The sequence below is a fragment of the Syngnathus floridae genome, chromosome 2 (genome assembly GCF_059516105.1).
Source record: "Syngnathus floridae isolate MCC-2025c chromosome 2, RoL_Sflo_1.0, whole genome shotgun sequence".
NCBI lineage: Eukaryota > Metazoa > Chordata > Actinopteri > Syngnathiformes > Syngnathidae > Syngnathus > Syngnathus floridae.
In genome coordinates, this window is record NC_142414.1 from 7521036 (window position 1) to 7544463 (window position 23428).

General features: G+C 47.6%; 4 protein-coding genes across 4 annotated transcripts in view; 1 reads left to right on the forward strand and 3 right to left on the reverse strand.

Moving 5' to 3' along the window:
* The first annotated feature begins 281 nt into the window (after positions 1–281).
* The window catches only part of arhgef25a (Rho guanine nucleotide exchange factor 25a), a 46707-nt gene continuing 23560 nt past the window's right edge, over positions 282–23428 (forward strand). The window contains exon 1 of the mRNA XM_088398471.1: positions 282–711. Coding sequence (XP_088254597.1) covers positions 611–711 — 101 coding nt within the window. The 5' untranslated portion in view covers positions 282–610. The remainder of the gene's footprint in view (positions 712–23428) is intronic.
* acvr1ba (activin A receptor type 1Ba) lies at positions 963–10068 on the reverse strand. The gene is made up of 9 exons (XM_088398513.1): positions 9877–10068; positions 4493–4729; positions 4158–4415; positions 3536–3766; positions 3274–3441; positions 3046–3202; positions 2833–2957; positions 2629–2759; positions 963–2505 (listed from the first exon to the last, which is right to left on the reverse strand). The coding sequence occupies exons 1-9, from the start codon at positions 9938–9940 to the stop codon at positions 2380–2382; spliced, it is 1497 nt and encodes a 498-aa protein (XP_088254639.1). The 5' UTR covers positions 9941–10068; the 3' UTR covers positions 963–2379.
* Positions 12361–18823, reverse strand: acvrl1 (activin A receptor like type 1). Its single transcript, XM_088398500.1, has 10 exons — positions 18403–18823; positions 16048–16118; positions 15448–15684; positions 14879–15084; positions 14718–14817; positions 14511–14657; positions 14155–14430; positions 13872–14069; positions 13047–13177; positions 12361–12946 (listed from the first exon to the last, which is right to left on the reverse strand). The coding sequence occupies exons 2-10, from the start codon at positions 16115–16117 to the stop codon at positions 12800–12802; spliced, it is 1512 nt and encodes a 503-aa protein (XP_088254626.1). The 5' UTR covers position 16118; positions 18403–18823; the 3' UTR covers positions 12361–12799.
* Positions 19015–22662, reverse strand: ankrd33aa (ankyrin repeat domain 33Aa). Its single transcript, XM_088398527.1, has 5 exons — positions 22508–22662; positions 21648–21944; positions 20922–21051; positions 20708–20848; positions 19015–20212 (listed from the first exon to the last, which is right to left on the reverse strand). Exons 2-5 carry the CDS (start codon positions 21888–21890, stop codon positions 19431–19433), a joined length of 1296 nt encoding a protein of 431 aa, XP_088254653.1. The 5' UTR covers positions 21891–21944; positions 22508–22662; the 3' UTR covers positions 19015–19430.

Consider the following 23428-nt stretch of genomic DNA (forward strand, 5'->3'; position numbering starts at 1 on the left):
TTTTTCCATTCCAGCAATAGTTGTAATATTGGAAAAATATATTTTTATGAGTGCCTTCGTTCTTTAGTCCGCGTGGCTGTGCAGTTTACAGTCATATGTGTAAAAATAAATCAGATTTCAGCTCTTATGTGTTTTAAATACAATGTAACAAAAATACCCACGTTTTTATCCATCTGTCCGGTGAAAGTGACGTCACAATCGCTCACGTAACGACCAATCACGGCCCGGCTTGCAAATGACCGGACTGAGAAAACAGGTGAGCCGTAATGGTCATTTTCAGTGGACAGGAAGTAGGTAGCAAAATGGCCGACCCCAACACCTGAGGTTAATCAAAACAGGTGGATTTTTTTATGATTTTGACACGTCATTCATATGCCACAAACGCAGTTTCAACCAAAATGTGGTGTATAAGTTAGTGCGGGCGCAAAGAAAGTATTCTTAAGATTGAGTTGACCGTCCTTTTAGATTTAATTAACGACCCCCCCCCCGGAAAAAAAGAAGAAGAAAATTGTGTGCTACCCAAGTGAAATTCGCTGGACGCGGACAACGGGACCTGACTGAAATAAGCATTTTCAAGGCGGACTTTAAAAAGAAAAAAACTGGATATTGAATGGATAAATCGGACGTTTGCAGCTGGCTGGTTTGTTTCAACCGCTCAAACCTCACTGCTTGGATGGATGGATGGGCTTCGTCTACAAAGAAGCATCGCTGGTGAGTACCATGTTTTTACAAAACGATTGTGCATTGTTATATCAAACGTGTTTTTTTATTTAGTGCCGATCCTACTTTGAATATTCCCTGCTCAGTGACGATGTATGTGGGTGTGATTAATTGTTGCGACTGGCTGGCGACCAGTTCAAGGTGTACTCTGCCTTTCACCCGAACATATTTTATTTTTACACGTGTGGTAGTTTGCCAGCTATTTTCAAAATGAAGCAAAAAGATTCCAGAAGCCAGTCAACTTAAGAAAAAAAAGAAAAGGAATTTATTGTATATCATCTATATACAGTCATCCTGAAAACATTTTCACAACATGATCTTTCTATCTTGAAATATTACACATAGACAGAATGTCCAATAGCCGTGTATGCATGGCAACAAAACAAAACATGGACAGGGCCGTTGTACATTTTGTACAATCTATCTCCCGTCTCTCCCCGGCTGCATGCATGACAGACACCAACATGGAATGGACGCAAACAAACATGGACACACAGATTCCTGATTGTGGCCGAGGCCAACAAAATGAATGAGAAACATGCAGCTCGACTTTGGCAGCCAATCCAGGAACTACTTTTGACATCATGCTTCTCTGCTTTTGCATTCAAACCGGTTCCAGAAATTTAGGTTGCTCCCTAAAAGTATTCCAGTGTCAGTGAGAGGAGGTGTTTTTAATTACATCTGTGTGGTTAAGCCCTGAAAACTTGCCTGGTAATCCCGACCATGAAAAGAAAAGATCAGATGCAGCAAACATGTGGGATCAGTAGTACCAACAGATGAGAAAGGGGAAGGAGAAAAAACAAAACAAAAATGAAAGAAAATCCAGCAGGTTCATTTTGTTTTGTTGACCAAAAAAAAAAAAAAAAAACTGCCAAAGTACCATCACTGTTCACATTGGTGCTTACGGATAAGGGGAGTGTTATTTAATTTAAAAAGAACCACAAAAAAAAAGGTACCCATCATCAGTAGTGTTGAAACTCAAAAGAAAACACAATTCATGAGAAACGCATAATATTGAGATATACAGTATATCTATTAAAAAGAATAAAAACATTTGATACGCCTCTCGGCCCGACGCACCTGTGTCACCGCGGCGTTTGGACGACAGGCGAGCGCCGATTTGCGACGCGCTGGCCGTCTCACAGTGTTCATCCACATCAAGTCAAAAGTCACAAATAAATAAAAAAAAAAACAAAAAAAACATTTTTCCCTGCCAGTCGGGTGATTGCCTGCAGGTTGTACAGAGGAAGCTACGCACGGTCACATTTTATGTTTTTTTTTTTTTTACCTCGAGTTAGCGATGGATACGGTGGTAGGATGTTTGTAGTCCTTTCACATGGGACTACAAACATGGCCTCCGCCTTCCTCAAACATTCACAGCTGTTACATGGATGGGAAAATTTTGGAGTGAATTAAAAAACAAAAAAAAAAATCATGAAAACTGTACAATAGTAGTTCCTGCCATCTGAAAGATGAAAAGAAAAGTGAGATGATATTAACAGTGGTAGTGCTGCGGCCCAAGACGACGGGAAAGGGTTCCAGGGTCGGGTCGGGGTGGGGGGGGGGAGACACGAGGACGTTGGACAGGGTTGGTGGGTCTCAGTAGTTTTGGCTAAAAAGGTGAGGTAGGCCTTGGCTTGAAAACTGGCAGGGCTCCTTTCACATCTTGATGTCCTCCTCCACGCTGAGCTGCGACAGCGTCTTCTTGATGCGTAGCGCCGTTAGCCGCGCCGCACCGTTGGCGTACCAGCACTCGCGCATGATCTTGCCCATCACGCGCAGCGACTGCACAAGAATGGGACATAAATTTAGCGAAAGTCTTGGGATGCCAAAAGCTGTATTTATTATTTAGGGGTCCAAGCAGAATTTTTTTGTCGTCGTAGAACGGAAGTGTAGTGTGTTGCTTACCTCGTAGCTCTGCCACCAGTTGGGCACGTTGGGCCGCAGCTTCTGGTCGCACACCACCTTCCTCATCTCCTCGATGGAGGGGTCAGAGGGCACCAGGTCATAGTAGGGCAGCTGGTACTCCTCGTGGATACCTGCCAGAGTAGCGGGAACAGCGCTTAGCGTTTGGAGCCCGCCGCTGGCTCGCTCCGATTGTGGTCAACTCACCTCCGGCGTTGCAGCGGCGTGCGATCTCCCAGTACACCAAGCCCAGAGCGTAGATGTCGGCGCACTTGAACGAGTCAAAGTGCTTCATGTTGATGCTTTCGTCCAAAACTTCCGGGGCCATGTACCTGCCGGGGCGGGCACGCACGTTTATTCAAAAACGTTATTTCGAATCGAATTGATTGGCTTGGTGGTCCGGAAGGTGTCGAGGCTGACCTTTTGGTGCCCACGCGCTGGTTGGGGGCAATATCGATGGTGTCGGTGATGGACTCGTGGCGGACGGCCAGGCCGAGGTCGGCGATGGCGCACATGCCGTTTTTCTTCACCAGGATGTTCTTGGACTTGAGGTCCCGGTGCGCGATGCCGGGCTTACCTACGAGACGAGCGGTGAATTTAACGTCGGGCGGCTTTAACGAGGCCGAGACACCGCCGAGCTCCTCTCACCCTGAGTGCCGAGGATCTCCATATGCAGATGTGCCAAACCGCTGGCGGCCGACAGCGCCAGCTTGATCATTCCCTCGATGGTGACAGAGTAGCGGTTCAGGTAGTCGAAAAGGGAGCCATGCTCGTGATAGTCTGACACCAGCCACAGCTGAGTCCATGTGCCATTGTCTGAAGCAGAATACACACATCTCGCTAAGTTCATGAAAACGTTCTTAACAAGACGCTTTTAGCAAACATCTCGTTGTCCTTCTCATTGCCTGACCTTTATTGTCTGCCGCGATGAATCCCAGAATATTTTCATGGCGCAACATGATTGTCTGGTAGATCTCGGCTTCTCGAAACCAGGAGCGCTCTTCTCTGGATGAGAAGATTTTCACCGCCACGTCGCCGCCGCGCCACTTCCCTCGCCAGACTTCTCCGAAACGGCCCTTTCCTATGATTTCCTGCAGCACGATGGTCCTGGCCACGGTCCTTTGCACAAAGAGAGGCAGGCCTGTAGGGGGCGGTAGAGGACATATGAAAAACGGTCCGGTAGGGAGGCACCGCGGAACAGTCAAGCACTCAAAAGTCAAGCATGTTTAACAGCTGCCGGTGTGCAACATGACCTCATCGTGTTCCCGTCACAGACTTGTTTGCACACATTCCGAGCGGTTTACTGCGAACCGCAAGGTATTTATACTATTATACTTTGGACCGCAGATAAAATAATTGCAGCCATGCAAAGTTTCCAGTCTTGTAAAATCCGCTGTGACTACCGCAAATTGTATTTCCAATTGTGATAAGACTTTGCTCACGGGTGGCCTCAAAGCTTCTTTGGACTTCAAATGGACTTCCATATTTGGAAGCCGGAAATAAAGCATGCCCCCAAAACGTCATGTGATTACCAGAGCCTGATCCGGAGGTAGACATGTCATAGATGAGGTCCTGCAAGGTCTTGTCCTTGGCCAAATACAGATGGTCGCAAGAGGGGTCCTCCACCTCCAGCCTCTGCCTGTGACCGTAGGCCCTCTGATGATATTGGAAGAGGAAGACGCCCACCATCAGAAGTACGCAGAGCAGAAAGACGGGCCCCGCGATGACCGCCACCAGCTCCACCGGACCCCAGGAACCGGACGAGCCTGAATCGTCCTCCTTTGTGAGCACTGGGAGCACAGAGGAGGTGGGCACGTGAGTCTCGGCTCCTCGCGGGTCGTATCACCTCCTCGCGACAAAGCCTTACCGGGGACTTTCAAGTCAAGACTGTTGCAGTAGTCCACATAGCAGCAATGAGTGTTGAGCAGGCCCTCGGCGCTCAGGCAGTAGAAGGGTTGCCCGGGCGGAACCAGGTCGTCCCTGTTGATGCAAGTGCGCATATGCTGCTCCTTTCCCTGGATGGTGTACGTGGAGGCCATGCAGGCGCCATCCGTCTCGCACTCGTAGCCCGTCTTCTCGCACGTTGTGCAGTTACAATGAAGAGCTGGGGGGGGAGAAAAAAAAAAAATTCAAGCCGCTTGTTTGTTGTTGTCAGATCGTCGTGCGGCATACCCGTAGTTTTATATTTCATCTTTATGAAACACAAAAAATACAAGACATTATCAAAAGGCAATTTTTATGACCTGATAGGTACTTGGACCTTTGACCCCAGTTTATAGCTTTCGAGTTGCCTCGTGCTGTACAAAAATAAGCGGCTGTGATCCAAGAGGGTCGTAAGGTCATCTGAGCCCACTTGCTCAAGCACGTCGCCCCTCTGGAGGACCAATGGAAAATAAAAGTGAGGTCAGAGCCACAAGGTCCGCCCACTTTAACCAGTAGCAGTGATGGCAAAGCGAAATGGAGTCGTTTTGGAGCCACATGAGACATGTTTTCATTTGGCCACCATCGGGCGGGCGCTTGCTAACGTTTGATGCTAGCAAACGCGTGGAGATGAGTTCCCAGAACAGAATCCAAAAAACTCCGTGTAGCCTCCTCAGAGTAACATGTCACCACCGACCGACAACGAGTCATTCGGTGGAAGACTTCCTCTGGGGGCCACAAAGAGGAGATGAGAGCAGTTCTTATCTTTCTCCTCTTCCAGAGAAGTGTGACGGTGAGTTCAAGCTCTTACAAAGTCTGGCACGGAGAGAGAGAAAAGATTGAAGCGTGGCAAGCTTACTCTAATCTTCTGTTTTATCCGGAGGGTCCCTTTGACCAGATATGCGCAGTGTGGCTGAGCAGATTTTTTTTTTTTTTTCTTTCCCCAATCACGGGAGTGACCATCTTGCAACACAAACCAAATTGTGCTTGCGTCAACCAACGGCAAAGTTACAAAAGCCGTTTTGGTGCAACTGAAGCCTCATCCTGTGTGGGAGAGTTTTTTTTTTTTCTTCTTAATGTGTCACGTATCGCTATGTGACTAATCTAAGCTTGTTGACTGGGGAAGAAGAGCACTGTTAGCAGGAATATTTCCGCCACACCTCGCAATCCGGAAGAGGCATCTATCTTGGCAACCTCATGACACTTTGCACACTAAAAGAGCAGCACTTTGGCTCTGACAAACAAAGTTGAGGAAAAAAATTCCGTGGCCTGTGCAGACATGGCTGAAAGCTGGCCTCAAATCCTTCACTGATGGTTTGTGGTCAACCAAAAGTTTGTTTTGCGGAAGGCTGCACTCCAGGCATGGACGTTTCTGCTAATTGGGGCCGAGCTAGCGAAAAGCAGCGAGCGCTAACGTCTGCAGCCGAAATGTGCCCGCACATTATTGTCGCTCTTTACAACACTCGTGCTTTGTGCCCAGATTAAGACGACATGAGGAGGGATTGCAGCGGCCCTGCGTGAACAAAGAGTAGAGGGCTAGGGGGGGGATGGGCGCTGTGGAAAGGAGCGCCACAGCCAACAGCGACAACCCCCAATATTTGAGCGCCAGACAGGGCAAGAGTAGGAGGGGGGGGGGGGGGTCTGGGCTGGACAATATAAAAGAGAGGGGGGGTTTAAGGGGCCCCCGGTTGGTGATCGGGGTGCGCTCGAGGGACCGGCTGTGAGCGTCATTAAAACCCAGTCTAGACTTTGACTTAGTGGAGGGAGGGGGCAAGTCACAGCAACAAGAGAACACATGGGGCCGTGTGTTTGTCAAGTTCCTATCATTCCGTGCATGCTGAGGCAGGAAATGACAAATGTTGTGAGGAAGGGATTAAAAAAAGAAAGGAAAAAAAGCACCTTAGCCCAAACCAGTTTTGCTTCAACAGCACACACAATGCCGTTGACTTGAGTGCGTTTGTGTGTGGCGTCCACCAAAGTCCGGCAAACGGCGAGCAAGTGCGCCAAGAGCGAAGCATCATTACCCCCAATGTACCGGCTGAAATTCGATCGCCGCGGATACCAGACAGAGTTGATCAAGACAAACAGCCGCCACCAGACGCCGCCACACACAGCAAACACTCAACGCATGCACTCACACATACACACAACGGCAATAGCATGCCTCCGAATCGATGGTCCGGGAAAGCACAAAGTCATTACCTTTGTCTGCATCACGGAGTCAAATTACCGATCCGATTGGAAAGTCCAGTCCGGGCGGCAACCTCGGGTAGCGCTACGGCTACTACTTTGTCATTGCGCTTGGAGTTTGCGACCGTGTCGAGGACAGACAACGTGTTCGAAAGACAATTGACGAATTCAAACCATCTGCCGCCACAAATGATTTCACACCCAAACTGTCAAATTCGATATTGTTGTGAAAAATATGTCGCTCACGTCCGCAGCCTGAAAACAGATTGAAAAGCCGTACGGAGGAACGTCGGCCAGACGTCAAGCACCATGGAGGAACGTCGGCCAGACGTCAAGCACCATGGCAGTTATCTGCTCAATGAAGCAGCCAAGGCCGCTTGTGAGTGAAATTGCGGCTCTTGCGGTGATGGCGTTCCCTCGCTAGTAGCTGCCCGCGCCGGCCGGCCGGGTCAGCCACAGTGCACGCCGTCTGCTGCGCCAATTAAACCTCCGGGGCACAACCCGGGTCGTTATTGACATGAGACCACCTCACACTGGACCTCAATCTGTGTGCAGCTCACTTGCCAATGGCGAATACTGACTACAAACAGGATTGGGATCATGCCGACACGAGATTTAAGACGAGAGGTTCAGCGAAGCTCGCAAAAATTCATACATAATTCATATACTTATATATACTTCATGTACTTTTGATTTTTGAGTGTAGATGTATTTTTGAGGTGCATTCAATGAAAAAAAGAGAAGCGTAAAAATGTCTCAGCAGGGTGAGAACAATTTTTGCCAACTAGCTCCGCCCCTATATTCGCTCGGTTTACGATACAATACTTGGGTTCCAATTTTGAACGCAAAGTCAAGGTCATTAGCCGCTTGAACGCCAAAGTGCAATGTGGCAACGGGAGCGAGCCGCTCCCCAACCAGCTCACGGCTGTGCGCCCGACGGCGCCGAGATCACATTGCAAGTGTGTGCGCCAGCGCGCAACAAACATAACTCGTTCCTAATCTGAATCAAGTCAACAACACGTGACTTGTCAAAGCATTCAGTCAAGGAAAACAAAGCGAGGGAGAGAAAAAAAAAACAAAAACTCGCCACTCTCAACCGCAGCCGTGCAATCTGCTCAGACTAAGCGATTTTCAGGTTGGTCTGGTTTCGGGCCTTACATTGCGTAATCCTTCAGAGGCAGTAATTTGAGGGCCCCCTTTCACTAAAGACCCCGGCCGGCAGCTGGACAAACCAATCCTCCCCCCTCCCGTGACAAGCTCAGCCACTTTTGTCTGCGTAGGTTCCAACTCCACCCCCCAGCCCACTCTCGCACTTGGCCGTCAACGACCATGTTTACACGCAGCCACGAATTTTGACACCATTCAGGTTCACGTCAATGCACGCGGAAACCCGAATATCTCCCAAATCAGGTTTTTAAAAATCTGAATATCTTAGATTTGTTTTTAAATCCTTCCCAGTAAATAAATTCCGGTTTTAGGGCACATGAGGCCATTCCGTGTCACAGTACCAAATGGAAATTTCAGGCCCGACAGTTTACGGGTGGCTATTTTTGACTGGAACTTGTCAGATAATCTTAGTAGAAGATTTAACCAGGGTGTGAGCAGATATGTTGACAGTGCTCTGTTTTACTTTATTTGAAGCCATTTTTAACTTTGGACCATGATGGTGATTCTTTTTTGCACTTCAAGCACTCAAATGAAGGAGCTTGTTGACTTGAGTTTACTTAAGCTTGATCGGTTTTGCAGCAAGTTGCAACAAGGGGAGACGGCTTGTTGAGATGGAGCAAAGCGTGGGCAACTTTGAAAATATTCTGGCTTGTTTTTACTGGGCGGAATCTTTTATACTCTCGACGTGACTTTGTTTACTCCCTATGGTTAGAAACAAATGTGTCCTTTATTCTCCTTGAAATTAGCTTATTACTTTTTTCATGTCTTGCCAATAGATAAACATAGAATAAATTAAAATAGCCAAGCTGCAAATGAATGAAGCAGCTCCGACGATTTTGCCACATCCACTACGGCGGAGAGGCCCAGCATAAACGATGGATCAACAGTCAGAGAAGCAAAAATATTCCCCATCCATGACTTTACCTAAGAAATTAGATAATTAAGTTTATTTAGATTAGGTTTATAAACAGACATGAGTGATGTCTGTTTATAAAGTGTTTTTGTATATAAGCAACTTCTCGTGCTTGGTTAACTTTTACCCATGGCCCTGTACTTAATTAAAACAATTTCCACCTTTTGACTCGAGTAAGAAAGTTCTTTGTGATAGACCAGGCTACAAGTTTTTGTTAAGCAAAGCATGTGAGCACTTTTTCCATCTCTGCTCGTGAAAACGCGCTGGGCAGCTGCTATCATCTGTCGCAGCAGAAGGCGAGACCGGGCCAGGCCAAACTGGACCGGAGACGCGCCCCTCCAGACCCCCACTTGCCACATTTCCATCACAATACCGCCAGACTTGAACTGTGACGCCTGTCTGGACTTTGTGAATACGCGAAGGTCGTCCGCTCATGGCCAGCATTCGCACAGCTCGCACCCTTTGCCAAAATGGACACCGGTGCAATTGCTCAATGTTTACTCCCAAACACGTTTCAGTCACTTAAGTGGGTTAGGCCGCCATTGTGGAAGCCCTGCTTTCCATCCACATGATCGAGCACGTTGAAGGAGGGAGCTGATCGACACGCACAAACTATAGATACGGGATAAATAATTAGGGGGAAAAAAAGCGCAAATGAGCTCAACACCAACTCGTTCCGTACGCGTCCTACGTCACTAATCCATCCATGGACTCGCGCATAAATAAAACCACGGTTAGCTCGGAGACGCTCCGACGTAAACAAGCAGCACGACCCGGTTGTTTTGCTTCGAGTACCCGGCAGGTGTCGGCAAACTAGTAACACTCATTGTGATTTCATTTCTCCCTTATTTTTTTTTCCAGTGCATTTTTGCATTTGACTTTATTTATGGGTCAGCGCTCGCGGTGAGGCAAATCCCCTCCAGTGCGCAGCGGCGGCGCCATGGCGGGGAGGGAGCGAACGACAACACGGATAAGGCACAAGCGCGCGCCGCGCGCACACACACGGCGAGCGATCGAGCGAGACAAAAGGCGAAAATGTGCTGGGCTCGGCTCAAACTTACCGTTCGCGATCGCCAGCAGCCCGAGCAGGGCTAGCAACGCTCGGCCGGTGTGTTTCACAGCCATTTCTTGCACACTGCCATCGCTTCGCACGCTAAACACGGGAAAAGTCGACCGGCTGCAACACAACACAACCACAGTCCGACCGCAGTCGCCACACACTCCGCACACACATGCACCGAAGCGCACGGCGAGCCAGGCAGGCGCGTGACGTATTTAAAGGGGCAGCGGCAGTTTAAAGGGGAGGTCCGCGTGTCCTCTTCCGAGGTCAGCAGCAGCAGCAGCATCTTTACGACCGCTGTTCGCATAACATGCAGGAAATAAATGACATTGTTTATTCATAGAATGCACGACAGTCTTGCCCCCCCCCCCGCCCCCTCGACAAGGAAAGCGTGTTCATGCTATTGCGACAAGGTTAGTGTGTGCGCGCATGTATTTGAGATTGCATAAAAGCAGCTGAACTCATTTTCCCTCCCGAGGATGGGGAGGGCAGTGGCCGGGAAAGAACCCTCTAAATAATACTTGTGCCGATAAAGGTGCGATCAATCTGTGTGAAGTTATGCAAGAATTTCTTTCAACCATTTTCTTTTGTGCAAAGATATTTAATGGCTTGTCGTTGATTTTAAAAATAGCAGACACAGTTGTGATGTTGTGTGGTCAAACCTTGCCAGCGGCCTTCCAAAATTGACGACTTGCATGCCCCCCCAAATATGCAAGCTTTTTTGAAAAGCTCAAAAACTGTCCACACTTGTTTGTCTGTTTGGGCCTCGTGGCGACCACTCCAGCGACTACTCGACTTTTTAGCAGTGTAGAGAATGACTGTCCAATTCAGGAGTTCCCAGACTTTGTCTCAAGGCGAGCCATAAAACGACCTATTTTTGATTTTTTAAAAAAACATTTGAATGTGGACTGTTAACAAACACCTCACAGCTCTATGGTGGTCTTTTCCAATATTGCTGTGTGAAGTTTGCATGATCTGGCTGTGCTTCTCCTGTGTAAACTTTTTTCATCTTTTTGATCACATTTAACTCAAACATAAATGGCAAGCTGCAAGCCAATGATCTCGTTTCGGACACAAAACGTTTTTTATGTTATATTTTGTTCAGCGAATGATTAGTAAAACAAATGTGGCCCATGTAGAGCCAATTATTTTGAAATCATACATTATTTCATTTGAAATACATTCTTTCCATGCATTATTCAGTGGTTCATAATTTACTCCAGACGGAGCCCCAGGAGCATGTTTGATTTGAGAAAGGAAAAAAAAAGCAAACAGTTTTTGCTGCGAATTGTTCAACAGCATTTTTTTGTTGTTTAAAATATGCAATCATTTCATCTTGCTTGAATCGGCTCGTTTATAAAGAAAAACAGTGCAAACAGGAAAAGATTAAACCACCCCCCCTCCCCTCCCCTCACGTATTTTAGTGTTGCAGATGTTTTGTTTTTGAATGGAGTAGGATTGTTTTAGGAGGCCTCGAATGGGGCCTGCTTGCCTCGGGTCTTGAGACGTAGGTCCAATTCTGCAGTTTCGGCCCACGAACCAGACGTGTAATCTGGCTTCCATCAGCAGTCCAATTTGAACCAATTTGGTTGAATTAAAAAAAAAAAAATCATGTTGCATTTGCTTGCAGAGGCTGAAGAGAACAAAATGAGTTTGCTACTGGCTACACCAGCGCAAGGAAGTAAACAAGCGCCGCTTCGGGGACTTTGTCTTGTGTCCGATTCGTCTTGAGATGACCTAACAAATGCCTCCACGCCCCCGTGGGAGAAGCCCAACACACGAGAAGCTAAAGTGAACTCTCAGGCAGCCACCGACGGCCTGCAGGGTTAAAAATAATCGGACTGAGCAGACAGCCTGGGGTTTGAGGGACTATTATTGTTCTGGACCTGGTTCAACAACTCCACGCCTAATCATGCACACAACGCCATGGAAACCAGAAGGGACGTTTTGTTGCAATCTAATTTCAACCGGCTCTTTATTAGCTGTCTGATTTGCTTCACATTAGAGAAATTGCTTCATGCTCCAGCATGACCGTGTTTGCTTCGTCCAAATGCAATTGAGCGCAAATAAGGAAATGTCTTATGTAAACACAATGCTAAACTTTGAGAGTATTCAGACACACAGATATGTCGCGCTAGGTCAAGATATAAGGTAAAATAAATAGACATGATTTAATCCTGGAGAAGAAATAATTATTTTTAAGTTTATTATTATTCTGCCCTCCAAATATTCATTATTTTAATTTAATGGTGTGGCATATTTATTCCATTTGCCTTTTAACGACTTTCCCATTTGTTTTCAAATGTAACATGAGAAAAATATTAATGTTGACCATAAAATAATAACTCAATAATTGTCACTCCTCATCATCTTGAAGAAGTAAGCCGCAAAAATCAAGCCCTTTTTTCCCCCACATTACTTTGCTGCCCTCTAGCGGTCATTAAGAGATTTACAACACATTCAAGCCTATGAATTCAAGAGTTGATGCGTTTGAATAAAAAAAGTTTAATTCGAAATACATAACAGATGTAAATGATACTTTGTTGAAGAAAAATAATCTTGATCAATACTTTTTGTGTTTTGTATGCCGTATACTCACAACGACATTCATCCAGCTATAAAAGTGAAAAGGGTGCTTACAGAACAAGCATTGTGCTGCTGCTATGTGAAGCCTCATCATTTTTATTCATTGCAGAAGTCTTTCTTTGTTTCTCTTCTTTGGATTTTTTTGGAAACTAGTCAGGGGGAAGATAAATAGCCTTCGGCGCAAGACAGTCTAGACACTACTGCAAAAAAAAAAAAAAAAAAGGCTATTGTGTCAATAAAATGCAGTGAGTGAGTCATCAATTGAAAATACGCAAATGACATTCGCCACCGTGCCAACGGCAAAGTAGCCCAAAAAATCCCTTCAAGCTTCTTCAAGTCTAGAAGTCCTGTTTGAGTTTCTTGATGCTGAAGTCAGCGGGCAGGTCCAGTTTGGAGAGGGTCTTCTTCACACGCAGTGCTGTAAGGCGGGCTGGCGCGTTCTGGAACCAACACTCCTTCATGATCTTCACGATGGATGACATGATCTGCACACAGGCGCAAGAATGTATGGATGAGATGATTCTTGGTTGCCGCCATCATCATCCTCCTCCTCATCAGGCGCTGAAACATTGAATTTTTGTGTACCGGGTGGGAGTGCAGCCGGTTGTGCAAGCTGGGCCTCTGCTGATCCACACACACCACTTTCTTCATCTCTTCAAAGCTGGGATCGGAGGGCACCAGGTCAAAGAAGGGAGGACGGTACTCTTCCACAATCCCTGGGAAAAGGAAAAAAAAAGAATGTTTTCAAATTGTAGCCCCAGAAATATTGCAACACATCCCCTGGAGGCTGAGTGGGAAACTGGGCCGAGTGGAATGCACCATGTTGGAAGACTCAGCCTAATGAGAACTTAGATCCATCTTTTTTTTTTTTCATCTCTGCATGCATTTGGAAAACGTCTCCATCCTTGTTCAGCCGGGTTACGCATTTGATTACACAGGAAAAGATAGAAACTCCCTTAGGGAACTGCACACACACATTGTGTGTGTGTGTGTGTGTGTGTGTGTGTGTGTGTGTGTGTGTGTGTGTATGCATCCGTCTGCATGCTGGCACTCGGGCGTCTGGTGTATGTACAAGGCAGTGCTGACACCAGATAAGACTGTTTATAATTACTGTAGCGCTAATCGTGAGAGAGGATAGTCGAGACGAGGGAGGGGAGAGACGTGCCGCTAACTGCCTTCCTCCCCCCCTCCCCTCTCTAATGTACATGCAACCCAACCAGCCACACACGTCTGATAACATGTTTTGTTTTCGCTCTTGACATAAAATCAGACTCCCGGTTGGATAAAGATTGCTTTGGCTCCAGAAGAAATAGTTGCCGCCCAGTCGTGCAAAAAAAAAAGAAAGTCAGATGGCAAGATGTTTTGACAATTCAATGTTTGGTTTGACCACAAGGTCGTGAGTGTTGTTACCGTTGACGGTGGTTCTGCGGGAAATTTCCCAGAAGACCAAAGCCAGGGCCCAGATGTCCGTTTGCTTGTAGGACTCAAAGATGTCCATTCGAATGCTCTCGTCCAGCACCTCGGGTGCCATGTAGCGTTTGGTCCCCACGCGAGGGTTGTGGCCCACATCCAAGTAGTCGTTGGACTGGGAGTGGATCACAGCGAGACCTGACAGAGGAGTAAAGCAGGGCGGCGCCCTCGTCGAGTCGCGCCGATGAAAGCGCCGGCGGCCGACCGGCCGGCGAGTCCTCACCCAGGTCGGCGATGCAGCACTGGCCGTTTCTCTTCACCAGGATGTTTCTGCTCTTCAAATCTCGGTGGGCGATGGCGGGTTTGCCCTGGGAGCTGACGATCTCGGTGTGGAGGTGGACCAGGCCGCACACCACCGACAGGCACATCTTCAGGCAGCTCTCGGGTTCCAAGCTGCCGTACTGAAGAAAGTCGTAGAGCGAACCCAGTTCGTGAAAGTGGGTGACCAGCCACAGCTGGGTGCTGGAATTCTTGGACGTCATGTCGGAGGCGATGAAACCTGAAGCGGGAACGGACCGCGGCTCGTTTTTAGCCTCGGCCTTTTGACCCCACGCGCCGCAATGAAATCGAGCGCAGCACCCAAGATGTTGTCGTGCCGAAGCTGCACGGTATTGTAGATCTCCGTCTCTCGGAACCAGGACTGCTCGTCTCGGGAGGAGAAGATCTTGACGGCGACGCTCTCCCCCATCCAAGTTCCCCTCCACACCTCCCCGTACCGGCCTTTGCCTGCCATGAAAGATTTGTTAAGTACCCAAATGGCAGCGGCGACAGATAATCCAGACTGACCAACACATTCCACAAGCGAGATCTGCCTGGCCATTGTCCTTTGGACCAGATAAGGCAGGCCGGTCCCGCTTCCCGATGTGCAGAACTCATCATAAATACCCTGGAAAAGAACACACACCGTCCGTGATCCAACTCTGGGAATCGGTGATCTGATGGCTTACCCCGTAAGTGGGATCTTCTCCGTTGGGGACCTTCAGCATGCTGACGTCGTGCTCGTCTGCATTTTTGAGGCGGACGTGCGCGCGGCGCAAGCGCAAAAAGATCAGCAGGCCGCACAAGCCCGCGGCCGTGACGAAGAGCAGCAGAGCCGCCGTGATCCACAGCTCCGGGCGGGGCTGCAGCGGCGCCACCGTGCTCGTCTCGCCATCTGCACGCACGTACGCGGGCAGCACGTGTCATCGTTAGCAGGCGCACACATCATATTTTGGGCAGGGATTTTATTTATATATTTATCTATTTATTTATATTCATTGACTTATTTATTTATTATTTGTATTTTATTATTTAATTATTTTGATTTATTTATTTTGATTTGTTATTTATTATTAATTTCTCACTCAACACTATTGTTATGCACTTTATTTATTGCTTTTTTCTTTGTTTGTTCTCTTTTGTACTGTTTCTAAGTGACCTACTGGGACCAGAATTTAAATAATTTCATTTAAATAATCAATTTTGACCCCAAACATTTTGTTCAAGACGCTCGGCGGAGTGCATGCTCGCTACTGACTGATGTTTGGAGGCGGCGTCGCAGCGGCGTTGCAGCGGCTCTCCCGGCAGCAGTAGACGTGGAAGCGCTCAAAGGAAGTGAAGCACTGCTCCCTGTAGTCATGGTTGGAGAAGCAACCTTTCTCCTCATGGCCTTGCACCCACGTGTAGAAGCAGACGTCGCCCTTGCAGGTGTCGTTCACGCATGTGCCTTTGGTGTTCTCGCACATGCAGAGCAGCTTCCCGTCATCCTCGGAATCTGCAAACGGTGACCAAGTTCCGTCAAGACTTGCGTGCTATGTCCGGCTGTACATATTTTGCCCACCAGGAGGCAGAGGAGCCGCTCAAGATGAGCTCAACGACAGGCTGCCAAGTGGAGATACTTTTTTTTTTTTTTTTTTTTTCAACTTTAGCTTTTTTGCCCTTGCAAGGACATGCGTGCGCCCGTTGTGACGTCACTGATGGATGGAAGTTCTGCATCGAGCCATCGGGGAACACAATTCGCCCAAAAATAATAACGGAGTTTCTGAGGAATTGTTTGACATGTAACCAGACGAGCGCGTGTGTAAACGACAGGCGTCATTTCAATATTAGAATTTCACTTCCGGGACCTTCAACTCACCTGCGTGGCGAGCAGACGTCAACAGCAACAGGCCGACCAGTACCAATGTGAAGCCAAGAGAGCCGTCCATCCTGCGGACCGGACACAGAGTTAATAAACACAGCTAAGGGGTCAAAGATAGACAAACGTGATTGTCCTGATATTTCTCTTTATGGAATCTAAAGCCACAGAGGAAGCACTGAAGTCCAAAACAACGCTCAGTGGGCCCAGCCTGTCTGTCTATGTTCTAATTACTCTGGAAGGGGAGGGGGAGGCGGAGGGGGCACTCCAGAGTGTTTGTCTAAGTGGGCTGAGACTGCGTGTGGCGCTGCGCTAGCCAGGCTCCAGCCAGGCCCCAGGCAGGCCCGACCCGTCCCGTCCCGGCCCGTCCGCTCCTCGGCTGGACTGCTTGCAGAGTAAATATTGACGGCGATGCTTCCTGCCATTGAGTGGCCCCACCCGGCTGGTCGCCCAGACTCCGGCTGCCCATTGTTTAGGGTCGCGCTGCCGCGAGTCACGCAAGTCGTAGCGCCACCCGCCAATGCGGAAGCACGCTGGTGGCTAGACGAGCCTTTGGAGACATTTTGAGATTTTCCGTTTGATGGATTCAAGTATTAGTATAATACGAATGTGTGCCCTTTCCCAGCTGAATTTTTGAGCCTTCAATGAACCTAAGAAGAATCATTCTGTATTGTGAGAGGAAGTCAAAAAGTCTGAGGAGAACATTGAAAGTGCACCACACAGGAAGCTCAACCTTAAACGTGTGAGGCGCTCATATTTTGTCCTGCTCGTTCCTTGGGCCTACTTTTACCGCAAGTTTCAAAGTGTTGAGTAAATCAGATTTCCACTGAGTATTTCTGTCGCTGTCGTGCATCAATGACTCAAATCAAAGATGCCCTGCTTTAGTCTCGTGCACTCCACTCTTGGTCCACAAGCCATTTCTGACCAAACACGAGCACTTCCTGCAGTGCTGGCGTGCGACGAGCAGAAACACAACTCCACCCACTCGGTGCAGGGGCACAGCCGGCTTTCATTTATCTGCCGATGGCTTTATCGTAATCGTGTGTTCCATCGCGGGCCGCTCTGACATCGGACTCCGCCGCGCTTCCTCTCCAAGCCCTCTCCCGTTTGTTCCCGTCGTGTCCAAAGCTCCTCCTCTGTGACCCAAGAGGAAAAGATCCATTGTCATCTCTTCCTCCCATCGACAACTTCAACTCGGGGAGGCAGATCTCTCATTCCATCTGAATGACTGCGTGGATGGGAGGCCGCCTCACCGCACAAAATAAAAAACACTTGATAATGTAACCCGAAGCCACCTGAAGAGTATCTGCAGCATAATACGCACAATTGCAAATGTGCACAATGTGGCAGACAGTGAAGGTTCGATCCCCGCCCCACGTCGAAGCGAGACCCCGAAGTCCCCAGTTGCTCCTAATGTCACCAGTGGGTGAATGTGAATTGAGTGGGAAGCGCTTTGACAGGTCAAAGTTCACATTGTTCAAGCCAAAAGTTAGCATATGGGGCTTTCTGCAAATGACACCGACAAATTGGAAAGACTCAGCGTTGTCTTCATCTGGCAGACAAAGCCAAACTTGACAGACGTCACGGCTCACTTAACATCTGCGTGCGCTCGCACGTCCCGATGTTATAGAATTTAGCAAAAAATGGCGCTCATTTAGAGTTTATTTTGCTCGTCTGATGTGGGCTGGATTCATTTTCAACACAGTCAATCAGCTGAGTTCAGGCCAACTACACCCTAAACTTGCAGACAAGCAATTACACAATCTCTGATGCAGTGCCCTATAGCTACAACTGCATTAAATGATTTGCGTTGCAGTATGTGTCCATCAAAACACATTTAAATTACTCTCCAGTGTGCATGTGTACCAAATGTTGTGTTTGTGTATATACTTACTTTTATACTTACTGGTAAATTATTGATGCTGAAGTAGACATTGATGCCTTCATGTACGGTAAACATTTGGGGATTTAAAAACTTTCCATAACAACCACGAAAATATATGCGAAAATACTAATGAAAAATTTTCCTAGCTCGACTTTTTATTATTTAAGTACTTTTAGGAAAAAGTACACTGGGACAATCATTATACTAGAATCAAGTTTGTGTTTCATTTACAAACACTTCGACAAGAATTATTCTGGCACTGATTCGACTTTAACTACTATGATGTATTATCTTAAATGTTTTTTAAATCTATGCGTGCAGTCTTGAAATCTCTTACATTTGATGACACCTGTTGATTCTCGGAAAACAAATGCGACTTACGCTTCGGTTCCAGGAACCCTTAATCTCTGACTAAAATGATAAAAAAATCAAATACATAATTCATCCGTGCCGTGTTTTGACGCCATTACCTGTTATCGAAACTCCTTTTAACGTGACGCGTGTGAACATTGCACGTCTTCCATGTCCACTTCAAGTGTCTTGTCTCCCGTTTAAAAGAGCTCCGCGAAAAAAGCTCACTTGAAGAAATTCAACTCAAAGATAAATTGCATCCTTGCTCGGCGTTCGTGGACAAAGTAACCCCCCGAAAACTGCTATTTTTTTTTCTCCAAATGGTCCGTAAACGCGTCCGTCGATCGTGGACGCAGTCGCTGCAGTGTGAGATTATCTCATCTCGGATCTCGTTTCAAATCTACGATGACAAACACAACCTACCTAAAACGAGCAGCCCGGAGCAAGCCCGCTCTCCAGCCACCCTGCGAGGGCTGCTAAAATAAGTTCTGTTCCATGCCTTTTGCTGATGTCTTTGACCGTGATCAAAAGGCAAGATTATTTTTTATTTTTTTGCCACAGTCCAGTTTTGTCCCACCCCTCATTGTCCCGCTCAGCTCAACTCTGCCTGGAATGTTCTCATAGCGGTTTTCCTGTTGCTAAAGCTCGCATTTTCCCCTTTCCCCTGTGGACTGAGTCTGCATTGCACATTGCAGGAATGTGCTTCAAAGATGACACGACAACACTCGCTGTGGGTGTGATTTGTTTTATTTCATTAACTGGAGGGAAAAAATATCAAAATGTGTTATCCGTCTCTCGGTGGAAAATCTGACAGTTCAGCTCATTCAAACTCGTTCGTTAGAGTTTCAAAATGATGCGCAAAGTTTGCTAAGGGAAGTGCCAAAAAAGGAAATCCAGGTAACACGCACGCGCACAAGCACAGAGTATACGTCATGGAGTCAAGAGAGGAAGCCTAGTCCAAAAATTACTTGACAATAATATTCTTTATGCGTCCCCCCATTCTTAACAAGGCATTCTAATTTTCAGCTTTTGAAGTATGAATTATTTTTATTTGTTTTGCCTTGGACACAAATCTTGTGCATAACTTCAGCAATAATTCTTGCAGCTTTTACATTTTGTCTGTTTCTGTGGAAACTTCTAGTTTGGGTCATGTTTTGTCTATATTTTCGGAGCCCTCGGATATTTTCTCTTGCTCCATTTCCTTTTGCTTCTCCCTTTTTTTCTTCTCTTTGTACCTCCACACGGGAAGTTCCAGGTAGCCATTCTGCTGATTCTTCTTCTTCTCAGTTTTAGGAGTAGGCTCCCCAGATTTAGTCACTTCAATTTTGGGGACGCAGCGGGTGGGGAAGATGCTGTTCCTACGCGCCACGCTGCGGGGTAGAAAGCCTCTCACGGCCCCTGGTGGTGCGCTCTCCCCGCGCTCCGCCTTCTGGCAGCGGGAGCTCAGCTGTATTGAGGCGGCGGAGGCGAGGGGGCCCTTGCTGTGAGACACGGCGCGTTCCGAAAGCTTCGCGCTGCTGTGCTCTTCAAGTAGCTCGGGAAGAGCAAAACGCCGCTTGCCAATTTGCGGGGGGCTGCTGAGACACAGCGGATGACAAGCGGTGGCCACCAGGGGGCTCCGGATGCCGGTGGTCATACGCACCATGTGGTCCATGACCCCGTTGCCTTGGGGGTCATGCGGGAAGCTGAAAGTCAAGTTCTTCTTGATGATCTGGCGCAGTTTTCTGCCCGTGCTTTTGCTGCCGGTGGCCTTGGCCACCAGCTCTTGGAGTTGCGGCCACTCGGGTGCGTAGCGTTCACAAAACTGCTCGGCCACTGGACGAGCTTGCAGACGACGTATTCTGGTCAATGTCTCAAATCGTCCTGTCTTCAAGACCCAGTCCTTCAAAGCGCCAGCTTGAACGTGGTCTCTTGCGTTCATATCAGCACCTGCGCGTGACCGAAGAGTCAAATGTTAACGGCTGGCTGCTGGTTCACTCGTCTCGAGTTGGGTCATAAATCACGGTGGCGGCGGTTCTGAGGCCTGTGGTTCCAGTTCCCGTGTGGACTTGACCTGCTCTTCCGGGAGTTTTCTCTGGACAGCGCATCTTCCCAAAGTTCAAATTGTCCAAAGATGTGAACTGTTATTTTTTTTTTTGCCCAAGTCAGCTGGCATTGGCTTCAGCACACGAGTAACCCGTTTCATAAACACCAGTACAGAAAACGGATGGAAGGGTGGGCAGTCAAATACCGCCACCATGTGGCCACTTTTGGAACTCAACCCATTCAACAAGCGCTCCTTCATTTAACACAGACCAAAGGGCGGCCTGGGTGCCCCATCAGGCCCTCTGAGCGGCTCTCACCGTGAGCGCCATCTATGCAGAGCTTTTATTTTGAAATTTGTGCTTTTATTTTATGTGCACAAATGGCGGACTTTAACGTTACCGTGCATGAGCAGGGTCGACATGCACTCCTCCTGGCCCTGCAGGCCCGCCTTCATGAGGGCAGTAAAGCCACGAGGATCTCTGAGCTCAGTGTCCACACCTGAGTAGTAGTTGAGGATGAAGTTCAGAATGGTGGTGAAACCTGCGCCAAGAAAAGCTCGCTGTGAACAGAGGGTCGATTCCCGACCTATGTTCGTGTGTGTGGTGCAACGTACCAGCCTGGGCGGCAATCATGAGGGCGGAATTGCCGTCGTTGTCCTGGTGGTTGACGTCGATGAGAGGGCAGACGTGCAGCGTGCTGACAACGTCCACAAAGCCTTTGCTCACAGCCACCATGAGTCCGCTCTGCCGGGCAAGAATGCAGACAAGCTAGAAACAGGAACAGGCTCCCCATGCATTCACCCTCTCACCATCCATTGTTTATGTAGTGCGCTGTATATCTTTCTTTTTTTTTCTTTTTTTTAAATCCAAGTGTGTTTTGACATGGACACAAGTGAAACACTAAAGACAAAAACATGACTTGTAAGATCATTTCATAGCATAACAAATTCATCTGAGGGGTGTAACAGAAAATAATTGAGAAGCACTCATCTAATTGTAAATTTCAGGAGTCAGATAATTCGGAAATATGAATTCAAACTATATTGGGAAAATAGCATTTTTCTCTCTTTACTTTGCCATACAAGTCTATCTCTCTATCTATTTATTTCTTTTTTATTTATTAAGTAATTTATTAATTTATTTACGAATTAATTCATTCATTCATTTATTTATTTACTATGGCTATTTATTTATTTAGTTTATTTATTTATTTAATAACTATTGCAGGGGGGATTGGAATTGTGGCTCAGTCTAGTTTTGAAGTTAAAAAAAGACATTTGGAGTTGGTCTGTGACCACCAGACTGCACATTGGAGAAGATGGAACTGTAGCGGTTCTCACCCTGCCGTTGATGTCCAAGTGCATGGCCTGGTCCTTGCTCACGCCTTTCTCCAGGATGCGTCGCAGGTAGACGGCGTCATTGGCTGCGCAGGCCTCGTACAGCGTTTGAGGAGGCTTGTCACGGCTTTCGATGTGAGGAAGCAGCGAGTCGTCACGGAGGACGCTCCTGGTGGTGGAACCGTCCGGGTCAGAATCCTCTCGCGGGCCGGCACCCGAATGTGGGTGGTCACATGTGGAGGCCATGAGCCCCCAACGCCCTTTCGGCCGGGATCACACCCGAGCGTCTCGTCTTCTCATCTGGAAGTGCCAAAATAAGTTCCTGTCCGGCTTTTTAATTGAGCTGTGATGTTTGCGATTCTCACAGGGATTCAAAACCTTCAAGCTTGTCCTTCAAGGTGCGCTGGAGGAGCACACAATGAAGATGGCAAGCTGCACTTTGAGTGTAGCACTCAACATGTTGAAAATGTATCAAGACCATGATTTAAATATAAAGCGAGAGAACCAGATTACGCTTATCGACGTGAGGATCGCTCAGGAAACTTTTTTGACCCAAGTGCGCTCTACCTGCTGATAGACAGCCATTCTAGTGGAGTAATAGACAAACTTTAAACTCCTTTTCATCGATGACCGGTAATATATTTTTTTTCTGTCACTCAAGCAAAAGTTTTAGCCATTTTTTTTCTTTCAATTCAACTCATTCTGTGGTTTCCACTTCCTGCCGAGCGTACCTTCCGCTTCATCTCGCCACTGCTCGAACTCCCTTTAACTTCCAAACGTGACCCGTGCGCCGTCTTGACTAATGCACAATTGTAAATTATTTTCAAAGCAACCATGGCATAGGTGTGAGCCATCATCCTCACCCTAAAAGAATCCATCCAGAGAGCATCATTTTCTTCTCCCTCTGCGTTGGCAACTGCGCGCATCTTGCTGCTTCTCTTCTAAGAAATTGCTTTGGCTTTGGTTCCCCAAAGTGTCCGTGGCTCTCGTCTGCCCCCTCCCTCCACCTTTTGTAAGGGCTGCTGTCCTCCTTGCAGGTCCCAACATAGACCGTGCAGCACGCCTCCCCCCTCCCTCCCTCCCTCCCTCCCTCCCTCCCTCCCTCCCTCCCTCCCTCCCTCCCTCCCTCCCTCTCATCACGATTAAAGAAAATTGAGGGATTCAGACTGGCAAAGAGACAGCGGCAACCCTTGCTCCCCTCGAGATTGTTGAGTACCCCAAATATTAACCATATGCACTCGCTGGTGCCCGTCCATGAGATCAGCACACGTTAAAGTCCATTGAAAAGCCAGTGCAAGGAGATGATGTCAAATCGGGCCCTTCATGTTGACATCCATCAATCATTTGTATGAGGAAAAATGGCTTGAGAAAGGCGTGTTTTGAGTTACAAGCGTGGTCACGGAACTTTTGGAACCCTTCTCTCAAGGCACCCATTCATGTCTTCCGTTTAAGCAGGACTTAATTAGCCTTTAACGTAGTTGACGTTACTTTTGAAGCTTTTAAAAAAGACATATTGTTTTGCTCAAGCTGCCTCAAGTCTTGTTTCTTGCACCAAAAACCGCTGCGGGTTTTTGTTTGGTCCAGGGGTGACGCCAGCACTTTAGCATACTTTGTGAAGAAAGTGAATTGTCATTAGAAAGCAACTGGAGTTGCAAATGTTCCCACTGGTGGTTCCTCCCATTTGGGAACTGTGGACTGAATGTGGACAAGAGCCCTCACATGAGCAAGTTGATTGAAAGCATCACGTCCTGACTCACATGATGTCAAAGTGTAAAAGACGCATG

What these genes read in the sequence shown, in the direction of transcription:
- ankrd33aa (XM_088398527.1), bottom strand. Translation starts at nt 21,890, where the DNA reads ATGGCCTCCACATGTGACCACCCACATTCGGGTGCCGGCCCGCGAGAG. An exon ending in CATGATTGCCGCCCAGGCTG is followed by an intron (nt 20,849 to 20,921) that starts GTACGTTGCACC and finishes TTCTTGGCGCAG; the next exon opens with GTTTCACCACCATTCTGAAC. An exon ending in GTCGACCCTGCTCATGCACG is followed by an intron (nt 20,213 to 20,707) that starts GTAACGTTAAAG and finishes GGTCACGCGCAG; the next exon opens with GTGCTGATATGAACGCAAGA.
- acvr1ba (XM_088398513.1), bottom strand. Translation starts at nt 9,940, where the DNA reads ATGGCTGTGAAACACACCGGCCGAGCGTTGCTAGCCCTGCTCGGGCTG. An exon ending in GGAGATCCTCGGCACTCAGG is followed by an intron (nt 3,203 to 3,273) that starts GTGAGAGGAGCT and finishes CTCGTCTCGTAG; the next exon opens with GTAAGCCCGGCATCGCGCAC. An exon ending in ACTGGTGGCAGAGCTACGAG is followed by an intron (nt 2,506 to 2,628) that starts GTAAGCAACACA and finishes ATTCTTGTGCAG; the next exon opens with TCGCTGCGCGTGATGGGCAA.
- acvrl1 (XM_088398500.1), bottom strand. Translation starts at nt 16,117, where the DNA reads ATGGACGGCTCTCTTGGCTTCACATTGGTACTGGTCGGCCTGTTGCTG. An exon ending in GACGTCTGCTCGCCACGCAG is followed by an intron (nt 15,685 to 16,047) that starts GTGAGTTGAAGG and finishes CACCGTTTGCAG; the next exon opens with ATTCCGAGGATGACGGGAAG. An exon ending in TCGGCACGACAACATCTTGG is followed by an intron (nt 14,431 to 14,510) that starts GTGCTGCGCTCG and finishes TTCCCGCTTCAG; the next exon opens with GTTTCATCGCCTCCGACATG.